Source organism: Coregonus clupeaformis, chromosome 16 (genome assembly GCF_020615455.1).
Source record: "Coregonus clupeaformis isolate EN_2021a chromosome 16, ASM2061545v1, whole genome shotgun sequence".
NCBI lineage: Eukaryota > Metazoa > Chordata > Actinopteri > Salmoniformes > Salmonidae > Coregonus > Coregonus clupeaformis.
The window spans coordinates 2,036,071-2,050,722 of NC_059207.1; the positions used below are offsets into that span (position 1 = coordinate 2,036,071).

General features: G+C 45.2%; 1 protein-coding gene across 1 annotated transcript; it reads left to right on the top strand.

The window, feature by feature from the left end:
• The first annotated feature begins 524 nt into the window (after positions 1-524).
• Positions 525-12,877, top strand: nat8l (N-acetyltransferase 8-like). Its single transcript, XM_045225556.1, has 3 exons — positions 525-951; positions 2,506-2,670; positions 12,070-12,877. The coding sequence occupies exons 1-3, from the start codon at positions 636-638 to the stop codon at positions 12,435-12,437; spliced, it is 849 nt and encodes a 282-aa protein (XP_045081491.1). The 5' UTR covers positions 525-635; the 3' UTR covers positions 12,438-12,877.
• The last annotated feature ends 1,775 nt before the right edge of the window (positions 12,878-14,652 follow it).

A 14,652-nucleotide genomic window follows, 5' to 3' on the forward strand; every position in this document is an offset into this window, starting at 1 on the left:
CAGACCTTAACATAGGACACAGTCAGTTCCCTAACCATTCTCCGTACAAAGTCCAACCATCACCAAGTGCCCTTATATATTTTGATGCATCAAAGCTCATGTGTCCTCATATGAACGTGTCTTATCCATTCTGTAAAGACGTTCCATTTCAGTCATCCAAGAAGAGGGTCTGGCGCAGCTCCCGCTGCAGGTGCACTGGTGCATGCCGGGTTGTTTCGGGTGAGCTTCAAAGGGCCCCATTAGCCTACCTGTTCAGAAATACCCTTACGCAAGCCCACCCTCCCTGTCCCCCTCATACACACGTGTGAAATTTCGCCGGAACAATGAGAGGAATGTTGAGGTTTTTAAAATAATTTGAAGGGGTGCCTCTCTTGTCTCTATCCGCCTATCACAATCGAATGGCGTAGCGCCTCAGCCAATGTGTACGATGTGTGGACCACCCTGGCCCCTGAATCTGAATGCATCCACTACAGGCCATTATAAATAGGCTAAATGTTTGCCTGCAACCCTTGGTCATGCAGAAACGCTCAGGGTTGCAGCAGAAACACTCCCCGTCTTTTTTCTTTCCACATTTATAAACGCATCATATCCCATTTATATTATTTCCGAGGTTAAAGTTATTTGAGGCCAGTTGCATGCATTGTTCGTCTCCAAAAATGGTTTGCGAGACTAAAATTGTTGCGGATGAACACGATGCCATACAAGGGACCAAAAAAGATTCTATTATCGTTTCCTCCTCACAAATGTGGACTTCTTCCACACCGGCACCGAATCCTATCGAGGAAAATTATGTGAGGAAAGATACGGTTTTTATCCGTGAGTTTGAGCGCACTGACCATGTGGAAGTGCGCCGCATCTTTTATGAGGGGATCATGGAGAGAATACCCAACACCGCATTCAGAGGCATATTACAGCAAAGTCAAACCCAATTCTTATATGTTCTTCTGACACGTAAGTGACAAGATTTCCCATATACTTAATGATTTACTGGCCTGAAATTCGTTAAAAGTTGCCATTACTCATTGAAAAACTATTTTCATTTTACCCATGTATTTGCAAATTATTAATTAAGACATTATTGATGAATAGCCCATCCATACTAACACATGAAAACCAATTATTGTAAAATATATATAGATTTGTAAAAAGTTAGAAGTGAGTTGAAATGCAGTTGAAGGAAAGCCATAATCTGTTGGAGCATCGATGTGTCAATTTATAATTCGTTTTCTTTCTTTTTTAAAATGCTTTATTCATTTAATGGCACAAATACATGCTATGTGAAACTTTCATCAAGAGGAAAAGGATTTCATATTATACAAATTCAATAACAACATAAAATACATTTAATAATTGTCAATTTCTTCTCGAGTTCATGTGTGGATGTGTGCTGGATCCTCTATACCGGCATGTAGTGTAGCTCATGTGCAGCACCGCATCAAACCGCAACACAAAGGCATGGCTAAAACGCATGGTGCATGTAGCCGGTGGGCATGTTGGGTGGGCATGTAGGGGGCAATGATGCCAGTTGCCGGTTGGGTTGGATGCATGAATTAATGAATAGAATGGCAATGCGTTTATGCACCACCACCACTAGCCATGTGTGCATGTTGGCATTGTTTATAATTAATTACTGGAGATGTTAATTTCTTAATTTTCCTCATGTATGAAATGCATGGGTGTTCTTATGGCACACTTGATCCATATGGTCAGACGCATTACAAATAGCCTGGTCTATGATGTGAATGAATGGCATTACGCACCAAATTACGAATAACAATTCAATTAGGCTGTATATATATTCCATGATCATTATTGTCATTTAAATGTACACCATCTAAAACAAGACTTTTGTACACCTCATGCCTTTGTCTGTGCCGTGGTAAGTGACCATAATTACCAACAAAACATCACACATAGGCCTAGCCTTTTTCACTGTTGACATTTAGTCTGAAAATGTGTGTATAATATGGATATGACGCTATAATTTAGAACCACGTCGCTACAATGTAGCCTAATGTCAATGTTGACAGTAAACACGCCATGTCGTGGTGCAATGGAGTAAAAGATGATTGCATGTCAGACCAGACGACAACATAATAACATGCAATGCCGCTGCACAACCTGTCTGTGTGGTGGGTTCCACTCTGGCGCAACCGTGCGGCCAAATCAGAGAAATAGGCTACTCCAAAAATCACTGACTGTAAATGGACCAGAGATGATATTGATAGGCTGTGTAGGATATCTGTTTGCATCCAGTCAAATAAATACATAGACTCAACATAGGATGTCATGTGATGTTTTGCTCGTCGGGTGTCAATCGCTTTCTCTACAGTAAACTAAATGTGTGAAATTAGGGACTGATCTTATTTATTTTTAAGTAACTTATTTTTGGAATGTCACTGTTTGGTTATATAATATATATTATGTGTGTGACTTCCGCCAAAATCCAACATTTGATTCTCTTTTCTGACAGGTATCGTTTATTTTTCTTCCTTATCTCCATAGTAATGTGCTTTGCTGTGAGCAAATCCCTCGCGCTGACCTGCTGTGCGCCGTTCGTTCTAATGGGCGCGCGCTACTTCTACAGCAGCAAAGTTATCCACAACTATCTGGCCTGCGCGCTCCAAACTGACATGGCGGACATCGAGGAGTATTACATGAAACCCACAGGTAAGAGGGGTAGTGGTAGATTGGACACAAAACAGAAACTATATACATTCTGTGGAAATATATGATCTGTTGTCTTTGTCAGCATATAATGTTCATCCACAGATATTATGCTTTTAGTGAATTATGGGATTGAAAAAAATTATGGGATACAAAACATAGCCCTATGAAAATATGGAATCACATACCCCTTTGAAAGCATTTAAATGACCCCCCCCCAGCCCACACACACACACACACACCCTCCCATCCCCTCCCACACACACAAAGTATAGAGTCTCTCTCAGTGTCATAGCTGGTCAAAACTAGTGCACTATGTAGGGAATAGTGTGCCATTTGGGATGCAGCCTGTGTGTTCAGAGGCAGTCTGCCTGCCTATTAAGTATGCGGGGCGACTCGCTCCGCTCCGCTCTACTTAGTTACAGAGGGAGCCAGGGCACACCATGTTACTGAGCCTATTGATTCTGAGATGGAAACTGCTGATACACTTTCTGCAGCAGTCCGTCCACTCAATGTCGGCCAAGCCTCATTGGAGTCATTTCCTCAACTACAGTCCCTAACTAGGAAAATCAATTACTCTCTTATGATCCGAAACACTTCCTTCCATTCTGATAAGAGGAAGTGAGCTGTGACCACACTTCCTCCTTGTTCCATTCCAAAACATTGGGCTATAATCAAATCAAACCTCTATTTTTCTCTCTCTAACACACTCACACACACCCCCACATCCCACACATACACTTCCATCCACCCTACATTTTGGGGTCAATCGGACCCTATTTGGAAGTTACTTAAGGGCAGGTGTTCGTTAAGCCCATCATTGATTTTTCTATTTGTCTTTCACTTTGTGTCCGCTAGCCACAGTTATCCAGTGTGTGTGTGTGTGTGTGTGTGTGTGTAGGAGTCACACAGGATATTAATGGGATTAACCCATGCAGGTCTTTTGTGTGTGTTTGTATGTGTGAGCGTATGGGTCTTTCAGAGAGAGACTGTGTGTGTGTGTATGGGTCTGTCAGAGAGAGACTGTGTGTGTGTGTGTATGGGTCTGTCAGATAGAAACTGTGTGTGTGTGTGTGTGTATGTGTGTGTGTGTGTATCGGTCTGTCAGATAGAGACTGTGTGTGTGTGTGTGTGTGTGTGTGTATGGGTCTGTCAGATAGAGACTGTGTGTGTGTGTGTGTGTGTGTGTGTGTGTATGGGTCTGTCAGATAGAGACTGTGTGTGTGTGTGTGTGTGTATGGGTCTGTCAGATAGAGACTGTGTGTGTGTGTGTGTATCGGTCTGTCAGATAGAGACTGTGTGTGTGTGTGTGTGTGTGTGTGTGTGTGTATGGGTCTGTCAGATAGAGACTGTGTGTGTGTGTAAGAGAGAGAGAGAGAGAGAGAGAGAGAGAGAGAGAAGAGAGGGAAAGAGCAAACGTCTACATGATGTTAGTGAGAGAGTGATGATTTACAGTGACCTCCAGCCCTCATGTTCCTGCCATGGGCAGTGTATGTGTATGTGTCAGTAGTCAGTGAGTCATACAGTGCAGGGTGGGAGGGCCAGTCACTGGGGTTTAACACAATTAACAGACGATGAGCAGCAACATGGTTATGTCTACCAGCCTCAACTAGCCAGGAAAATATAAATACCGTTATCTCTTCTTCAGTGTGTGTGTGTGTGCGTTTATCGGCACTAAAGGCCAGCTGTTACCTCAGTCCTCTGCTCAGCTCATAGGTGTGTGTGTGTGTGTGTCTGTGTGTGTGTGTGTGCATAGGCCATACCAGGAACAATAGGGACATTGGGGTGGTGGTTTAACTAGGGATTCTTAACAACAAAAGAACCAGGACATTCATTCTACCAGCATGAGTTCTCCCTGAAATCCCTTTGGTACTATCAACCAATCAATAAATTATGTTTCATTAACCAACCAATCAATCCACTTTACTGAATCATCTGGCCTGTACATTTACACCACTGTGTTGTAGTCTATACCAAGCATACACAATACACAGCAACAAGGCCTTATAGGCTGTTATACAAGACAAAGCGAGGGGTGTGAATCCAGGGGCCAGGGTTCCGGTCTGGAAGCACGGTTTCTACCTCTGCGCATGTGAAGTTGGGCCGTGTAAACAGGCTGCAACCCAGATATAGACGGTCCATGAATCGGCGTATGCGAACTTGAGTACATTATGCTTAAAACAACGGTTGGACATCTTGGATGCAGTCTCCAGTTCTTTTATACCTCAATGGCGTGAATAGGCACAAGGCAAAACCAAGCTCCTTTACCTACTGTACAACTTCAACATGACAGTATAAAGCTTGGGCCCAATCCCAAATGTCACCCTATTCCCATTGGGCTCTGGTCAAAAGTAGTGCACTATGTAGGGGATAGGGTGCCATTTGGGACTCAACCTAGTAGATAAGTAGGTGGGCCAAGGTGACTCCACACTACAGTCACCTGGTTCCATCCTGAGCCCCAGGGCAGTGATAACACTGGCCAGATAGGTCGTTATCCTCATATCTGAGTCTGGCCACATCCTGTCCCATGCAGGGTCCTGTCTAGACAGAACAATCTACGGCTGAATCCCAAATGGCATTTGGGACGCAGATAGCCAACAGTCTGCACCTATTCACTTCCCTGCTAATGACGGTGAGTGCAGGTACACCACTACTGTCACTCCCTGGTACCTACTGCTGATCTTAGCTCTGCTGAAAGAGAAAGAGAGAGAGAGAGGGTGAGAGAGAGAGGGTGAAGGCGAGGTAGAAAATGGGAGCATTGGATAGGGATATGGGGGAGGGTTTGCTTCACGGCTAGGCTATATTTGAGTGTGTGCACTTGCACGTGTGTGTGGTGATAGGGTTTGCTGGGTAGAGAACAGACAAAAGGGTCTCCCTCATCAGCTGAGGTAGTTACACACAGTAGATAAATGTGGCTCCCATCTTTCCTCCTTCCGCTCCCTTTCTTCCTGTCTCCCCTGTTGAAGATGTAACAGTAGCTGTGGAGAACTGGGTTAGACGTCACACGGAGAGAGAGAGAGTAAGAGAGAGAGAGGAGATTATAGGATCTTTCATCCCAGCTCCAGTATATTCTTTATTCTCCATCCAAGAGGACTATCTATCTACTAGATGTCACTGAGTTTATGTTCTATAAACGTCATAGCAAATTTCAGTAAGCGTCTTAGTCATTCATAATACAATGATGCAACCAAAAACACGTCAATAGCACAGAACCGCTCCTCAAAAACCATAATTTGAATCAATACTAGTAAAGAAAAATGGACCTGATGACTCACACTCTATTCTTCCGCTGCTCTGTTGTTCGCTACCTACTTCAGTCTGAGACTGCCATCATTGAAGTCGTTTGTGGTGACGAGGGGCACGAGGGGCGTTGTACAAAACAAATTCATCAGCGATTGGATCGTCTCTAACCAATCAGAGTATCAAAGCCAATGACGAAACCGCTGCTTTACCCACGTGTGTTCTGGCTCTGGCCCAACCCATCGGTTTATGGACCAATCAGACGGCCCTGAATGTGTTCGCATTCTGTGAAGAGTCTGGGAGGTACTCAGATCCAGACTCATTGCGGAGAGGAAACTAATGTCCGTGGGCGTGGCGTAGCATTTGGCCAGAGCAAGGAGTCTGGGTAGCCAGGTAACAATGGACCCACACCAGAGGAAAAATGAGATGTTAACAACATTATTGTTTCTGAACACTATAGTTAGTCACTCCCAGGTGACCAATCCGATCTTTAATGGATGTTCAATAATGTGGTCCGATCTTTAATGGATGACCAATAATGTGGTCCGATCTTTATGAGTATGTGGGTGAGACACAGATAATAGCGCTTCTTCCTCTGCCTTATGCCACATCATCTTAGTGGTTCCTAAAAATGGTTTTGGGTAGTGCTTTAAAGGAAGAGGAGGGGGAAAGGGACTTTTTATGATCGCTCCTAGCCTCTGACCCTAGGACTGAGAGGACCTAAGTTGGACGAGTGGACGCATGCACACACACAGAGTGATTAGCCGGGCAGGGTAGTAAAATTAATGGGAAAAGGCCAGTGCTGCAGCCCCTTTAGTGATTAATGCACCTACACTGTCTCAGAGCTAATGGAGCTCTGACGAAGACAGAGGGCAGGGTGTGTGTTTGTGTGGGGTTGTAAACATACAAGGGGCTGGAAGTATTATGTATGACTGGACACAGGTTGATATGCTGGAGCTTGTAGGTCTTGAGATCTGTGTGTGTGCGCGTGTGCCGTGTGTTTCCATACACCTTAATGTGTGTGTTTGGGTGTACGCCCCTGGTCTCCTTGTCCTAGTCTCATCTGTCAGGGTGTGGTGTAGGTGTCAGGCAGATCCATACTCCCAGCATGCACTCTGTTCCCAGGGGAGGGAGAATGCCAGGTGGGGGGAGGGGTCTGTGACTGGGGGGGTGAGGAGGCCTCACACTGCAGATATCACGCACACACACACGCGCACACGCACACGCTTAACCCTAAGATAGGGGTGATCTGTAACGAGTATGTACACACACACACTTTAAGCACACACACGCTGTTAATGAGCTTTTGTTTAATCTTAGACACACACACAGTCAGGGTGTACGCTGTCTAGACTCAACGCTTATCAACTGAATTACCCTCATATGTTTCAACTGAAAGGATAGACGATAATCTTGTTAAGCACAATAAAAAGGGAGGGGGGGTAGGGGGGTTCATAGTCATATCATAACATCACGCCATATTTAACTGTCTCCAGCCCACGCACATGCATTACAGGCAGGCAGCATATTCTTTTCCTATACCAGTTAGAAGAGTAAGTCGCTCTGGATAAGAGCGTCTGCTAAATGACGTAAATGGAAATGTTAAATGGAAGAGAAAATGCAGTCACAATAAATCCTGAGTCAAAACTCCTTACGTTTAGAGCACTTGGAAGCTCTCTCTCTCCTTCCATTCCCCTTGGAAGCTCTCTCTCTCCTTCCATTCCCCTTGGAAGCTCTCTCTCTCCTTCCATTCCCCTTGGAAGCTCCCTCTCTCCTTCCATTCCCCTTGGAAGTTCTCTCTCTCCTTCCATTCCCCTTGGAAGCTCTCTCTCTCCTTCCATTCCCCTTTGCTGCCCTGAGATTTTGTCTGCATCTTTCCAGTCGACCCATCCCTCCCCCTTTTGGTCGGTGGTAGAGTCCTCTCAGCCTGGTTTAACCCAAGCCCCCCCCCCCTGCTCATCTTGGTCTGCCCCGGGGCTATGATAGATCAGCTCCCTTGTCTACCCCCCAACCCCTCCCTATTGCCCCCTCCCCATATACCAATACAGGAGGACTGAAGACAAATGAATGATCTCCTCTCCTCTCGTTCTCCATATCTGACTCGTAACCAGCAGATCCCTTCTTCTCATAGCCCCTGCTTCCCAAAGGAGGAAGAGAGGGAGAAGTAGGAAGAGAAAGCTTGCTTCAGTGTTTCCCCGACCTCCCTTTCTTTCGTCATGGCGGCAGACACAGGACATGAGCCCCCTCCACATACACACACATTCCCAGCCCAGACCTGAAGAGGAGTTAGCGACCTCCGCTATATAGATAATGACAACTTAGTAGAATTGAGCTTCTCTAAATCAGTTTACTTGAATCTAAATAACATCAAATACAGCAGCTAGATAGAGCTCCTTGAACCATGCAACCAGCAGCCTAGGGGTTAATACTGTGGGATGCCTCTGAGCTTTTACCAGAGACCATGTCTGTGTCCCAAATGGCACCCTATGGTCTCTCATCACTATAGGGAATAGGGTGCCATTTGGGACGCATAACATTAAATCGCTAGTATATACAAGGCACAGCTTAAGAGAATCATCTTTAATAAGTATAATCTATTAATATCTAATATCCAATTTATATCTAAACTATTATTAATCTATTAACACAAAATGTGTTCCATAACATGGTCGTGCCGTTAATCTGTAGTTACAGCAACACTAAAGTGGTGTGTATCTTACACGCACACACACACACACACACACGCACGCACGCACGCACACGCACACACACACACACACACACACACACACACACACACACACACACACACACACACACACACACACACACACACACACACACACACACACACACACACACACACACACACACACACACACACACACCACACTCGCAAAGCTAGGCCCGGGCTGGTGTGCCTGGTTGTCCCGTCCCGTCCTGACTGTTGGCACAGGCCCTGCTCAGACAGATGGTGGGGAGGGCTTCAGCTTCAGAGGCGTGGCTGCCCCCTCCCCTACTTTCGCCCCTTCCCCCCACCTTCTGGGGGGGCCGCTGGGTAACTAACTGCACACCTCACACCATGCTCTCTACTGAGATAAAGCCCTGGAAACTAAAGTCTGATTTTGAATTCGTAATCAAATCGTGAGGATAAGACTGTAAGGTGAAATACCACGACACTGTGTTAGATTTGTGAGAGAAAAAATTAACGAAAATTAAAGACACTGACACAGTACACTGTAACTTGAGTGAATCTGCTCCTTCCAAAGTGGAGCTATTCCAAAGCCACCTCATACATTCTCCTGCATTGTGACTACAGAAGTCATTGTCTGACCCTCTCTAAACTCTGCACACAATATGAACAAGGTCAAATGGGGAAAATGGCTGGGCCCACCATTCACTTGCAGATCTAGCTGCCTGCTACTGCCTCCCCAGCTGGGATGCCCACATGTCATGAAGTGTGTGTCTGGATCAGCAGGCTTGTTACCACGGCGACCCTGCCGCAGTACAGCTGACAGTTGTTTTATTCAATCAAGCATTAATCCAATGAATCCCAGAGGGCCCTTAAATCCCTCATAACATTGGCCTCCAGCACATTAGCATCATTTCACCACTCGCTCCATGACGTGATGTGTTCGAGAGAGAGTGCATGTGCGTCTGGTATGTGTGTGACTGTGTGTGTGTGCGCGCGAGACAGTCAGTGTGTGAGTGTGCGTGAGTATCAGATTGTGTGTGTGCGTCGGGGACCGTTGGCAGAAGGACACACAGGTTTTATATTCACCAGTCAGTCAGTCACAGAAAAGGAAGAATATTCTCTGTGCTGTACTGGACCACAAGGACATGTCACCAATACCGCTGACATTGACAAAATGCTATTTTCAGCACTGTTTACTGTTGCATCCATATCACACATTTTGCCTGCTGAAGGAAATAACATTGTATCTTTTTTTCACCGTGTAGTTCTTGGAGGGGTTTGCAAATCAAATAAACTTAAATGGTTTATCAGAATGAGGATATAGCGAGCCAGTCTTCTTTCCAACGACTTGTCCAGCATCCTCCCAACATGGTACTGTAGCTACAACACTGACAGACAGCAGACAGAGGACGGTACTGTACTCTCACATTACAACAGAGACTGACAGGGCATCTTTGTACTCACGTTGATACAACTCATATCTGACATGCTTACAAACATAATTCTCTGCACAGGTAAAAACATGGCAGGCATGGACTTGCTTAACAATACGTTACGAAGTTGAGCATAAAACATTTCAATACTGTATAAAACTGCTTTTACTATGACTAAGACCAGGAGATTTTTCCTGATCAGGTAACATGGTGGATGAACATTTCACTGTTGACGTGTGTGTGTCTGTGTCAGTGTGTGTCTGTGTCAGTGTGTGTCTGTCCTTCTCTCTGTGTGTGTCTGTGTCAGTGTGTGTCTGTCCTTCTCTCTGTGTGAGTCTGTGTCAGTGTGTGTCTGTCCTTCTCTCTGTGTGTGTCTGTGTCAGTGTGTGTCTGTCCTTCTCTCTGTGTGTGTCTGTGTCAGTGTGTGTCTGTCCTTCTCTCTGTGTGAGTCTGTGTTTGTCTGTGCATGTTCGTCTGTCTGTCTCTCCCTGAGTGTGTCTAATCGCCCTAACACTGAGCGACAGCTCAGAGCGAATAATGTTATTAAGCAGTTAGCACCAGCCTCTATCTGCTTTTAATTTCACACTCTCTACCTACCTCTTTCTCCCTCTCTCCTTCTTATTCTCTCTCTCATTCTCTCCATCTCTCTGATACACTTCACTTCATTCAGTCCATTTAAAGCCATTATGACATCACTAATGGAAACACCAGCCGCCACTATGTGACCGGAGGGTTTTGTGTGGAGCATCCCTCCTTCCTTACTTCCTTTTAGTAGATCTATCCAGTTAGTGGATTTTGAGAAGGCTATAATTGGCATATCTTACAAACAGGACAGACACTCTCATATAGTTTAATAATGTGTGTGCCAGGGCCACAGTCCATCCACCTCACTTTCTTGCACCCACATCCGCACTTTTCTTCCTTGCACTGATTCTGCTGATAGACCCTTTCGAAGAAGGGTCTTGCAATGACTGTGATATGTGGTCGTTTTTTCCTCCTGAACTTAGTTGAATGCACTGTCTGTAAGTAGCTCTGGATAAGAGCTATGCTGAATGACTAAAATGTAAATGATACAGTGCTGTAATATTCTCAAAGCAGCTAACCTATCCTTACCACAGGTTTTACACAGGTCTTCCCAACACTTAGAAAAAAGGTGCCATCTAGAACCTAAAAGGGTTATTTGGCTGTCCCCATAGGATAACCCTTTTGGGTTCCATGCAGAACCATTTCCACAGAGGGTTCTACATGGAACCAAAAAAGGGTTCTTCTATGGGGACAGCCAAGAGTGAACCATCCTCATGTTTGCCATCTTAACAGAATCACATGGTCGTGTTAATTGACAGAAGCCATTGTAAAGCAACCTCTAATTGCTCTGTAATCTGAACTCATTAACACCAGTCCGTAATTAATGTGATATCCCGATACACATGAGCAGTGCTGCCGGGTTAAAGCCACAATCTGCCATTTCAACAGCCCTGGCTGCCACCTTGTAGGCATAATTCATTAAAATGGCCTTTAATTGAACAGCAGGAAATATTGCAGATTGTGGCTTTAATGATTGTTGTACTGGCCATAGTTGGGGGATGGGAGTCCACTCTACATTTGATCCACTCAGCCAGAGGCTCTGAGGTCTGTGATGTATAATGAATGATATGTTGGTGTTAGCTGGCCTGCAATGAGGTCCCAGGGTTATGGCAAATAGTGTAGCGGGTTTTGGGGCAAATAGTGTAGGGGGTTTTGGGGCAAATAGTGTAGGGGGCTATTGGGGTAGCCCTGTTGTAGACTCTCTCTTCTTATTGCTTCAGTCCTTCACTGAGTCAACCAGTGGTCCAATAAAGACAGTCTGTGGGCAGTCATAGGTCCTGCTACCACTCCCTTTTTGCTTTAGCCTCTTCACATCAGGTCGTTTGGGGGTTAAATGTAAAGTATATGCTGTCAGATTTGTGTTGGTGCTGTTGGGTGTGGTATGTGATATGTGAGTTGTGTAGGTATATTGTGTGTGTGTGAGTCTAACTAGGCTCTCTGGTCCTCCAGGCTCGTGTTTCTGGGTGGCAGTGCTGGAGGGTCAGGTGGTCGGCATCGTGGCAGCGCAGGGCCGGGAGGACGATAACACGGTGGAGCTGCGCCGCATGTCGGTGGACTCGCGCTTCCGCGGCAAGGGCATCGCCAAGGTGCTGGGGCGCCGCGTGCTGGAGTTCGCCATGCACAACAACTACGCCGCTGTTGTCCTGGGAACCACCGCCGTCAAAATGGCCGCCCACAAGCTGTACGAGTCGCTGGGCTTCCGGCGGACGGGTGGGAGCGAGGACTACACGCTGCCTGGCATGAGCCGTTCGCCGCTAGAGAGGCTCTTCTTCCAGATCCGTTACCAGCGCTACCGCCTGCAGCTCCGCGAGGAGTGAGGGATGAGAGAGGGAGAGAGGGATGGAGCGAGAGAGAGAGAGAGAGAGCAATGACACCTCCTCCTCGAAGCAGAGCCCCTTGCCCAACGATCCCAGACCCAAGTCCCCGATCGATCTTATACTCCTCTGGCAACTTTATTTTGTATCAATAGTTACTTCTTCTTACCACTTACCACTACTATTTCTATTCATTATTCCTAAGTCACTAACTTATGGGTTTTTGTTTTACATTTTAGATTTAGTGTTTTACTCCCCCACCCTTTGAGTAAATGATTTTGTTTAGCCTATTTCCCCTTCCCCTCCTGTTGTAAGAAAAAAGAATCTCTAACATATATCACCGTCCCATGCCTATTCAAATGACATCATCAACTGAGTATTCCCGTTGCTTTTGATAGAAATGTCATTGTAATAAATGTTTAGTTCATCACGACCCCCCCTCCACCCTCACTGTATTCAGTAACACTAGAAGCCCCTCCCTCCTCTACTCCCCCTTCAGAACACCAATCAGAGGCTTAATCAGGAGGGTGGCGTGTTGCGTAACATTCAGATAGAAATATATAATGTAGAACAGACATCGTCCTTTGCCATGGAAAACAGGCATTCGTGTCCGCTCTATACATGGCATTTCTATCTGAATAGAAACGCACCCTGTCTCTTGTTAGCCCGCCTAAGCCCTCTCCATTGTCACAACAACGTTTGTGCCCAAAAAGACCTGGACAAAAAGACGAAGTAGGTTGGCATTTCTCCAGCACAGCCCATATTGAAGCACAGCAAGGGTCATCAAGTGAACTGTACCAGCCCCGTGGAGAGACAGGGGGAACAGGCAGGATGTGTACTGTGGAATCCACACTGTGGATCCTGTATAGGCAGGAAAACAAACACACACAGGCTTACGTCCCAAATGGCACCCTATTCCCTATGTGTTGCACTACTTTTAACGAAGGCCCATAGGGCTCTGGTCAAAAGTAGTACACTGTGTAGGAAATAGGGTGTAATTTTAGATGCAGACACAGTGCATTTTCTGTTTCCGAAACCCTCCTGCTTTCTGATATCCTCCTCCTTCCACTATCTCCTCCTCCATCTTTGGTCACGTTCTCTTCCCCTCATTCAACACAGTGTCAGAATGGATTCTATAGAATGACAATGGATTCTAATTCTATGATTCCATTCCACCTGCATGGGAACTATGAAGAGGGTCTCTGATTGGTTGGGAAGACGAGAGAGTAGTTCAGGCCAGGGGTACGTACCCATGCAGGGTGAATACTGTGTCAATATTAAACATATTACTAATTTAATCATGGGTTTTTCTCATGAGTAAATTATTTAATCTAATTAAACTTTGAGCGTTATTGAGTTATATGTGTACTTAGCAATTGTTTACTAATTGAATCAAGATACATTCGAACATTTTGAATATGTTTGGGATTTGATTGAGAAGAAATTAGAGATTTGTAAAAATAATTACAACATTTGATGGAAGCATTGCTACTTGTTAGTATGCACATTTTATGGATACTGCTACATGTACATAGTAACCGCAATCTAGTATATATGTAATCCAGGTTATTGGGGGAAACTACTTTGGTAGGCCTAATACATTATTTGAAATATTTGCGGACTTACAGTACGTAGCTGACTTAACAAAATGTATCTGAGCACACATTTTTCCATTTGAATTTAGACACAATACTATATCCAATTTACAGGTATATTTATAGCATTCTGTGTATGTGTTAATGTGTATACAGTTGGAATACTCTATACACTATGTAGCTGACAAACCCAAAAGACGTCCCCCTCCCTCCCCGTCATAAAGATAACCACTCTCTCCATTTCCAACCTCCTATCACAGACAGAACCAGCAGAGGGAGAGATACAACCTCTATGAGCCCAAGAATTTGTGGCATACTTGTACAAAGATTAAGAAATTAAATGTAAAATAAAAAAAAATATATAAAAAACATATAGATAAAAAAAAAAAGTAGACAAAAAGATGTCATGAATTGTGCTGATCCTCCTTGCCTTGACTTCTACTCCCCCTTCCCACCCCTGACCCCCCATTCATAAATCTGACTGCAACCCTGGGCCAGACTCACCTCCCATCCGCCACCCTCTTCTACCCACTCCCCACCCCATCTCTGCATGTGCCACAGGCTTGCTGCGCCCCCCAAAACGCCCCTATTGTGATGTCATCAAAGCGGTGTGTGCTTGTGTT

Excerpts from the sequence above, each read along its gene's own strand:
- nat8l (XM_045225556.1), top strand. The coding sequence starts at position 636 with ATGCATTGTTCGTCTCCAAAAATGGTTTGCGAGACTAAAATTGTTGCG. Across the intron at positions 952-2,505 it reads CTTATATGTTCTTCTGACAC|TAATGTGCTTTGCTGTGAGC; the intron begins GTAAGTGACAAG and ends TTATCTCCATAG. Across the intron at positions 2,671-12,069 it reads GTATTACATGAAACCCACAG|GCTCGTGTTTCTGGGTGGCA; the intron begins GTAAGAGGGGTA and ends CTGGTCCTCCAG.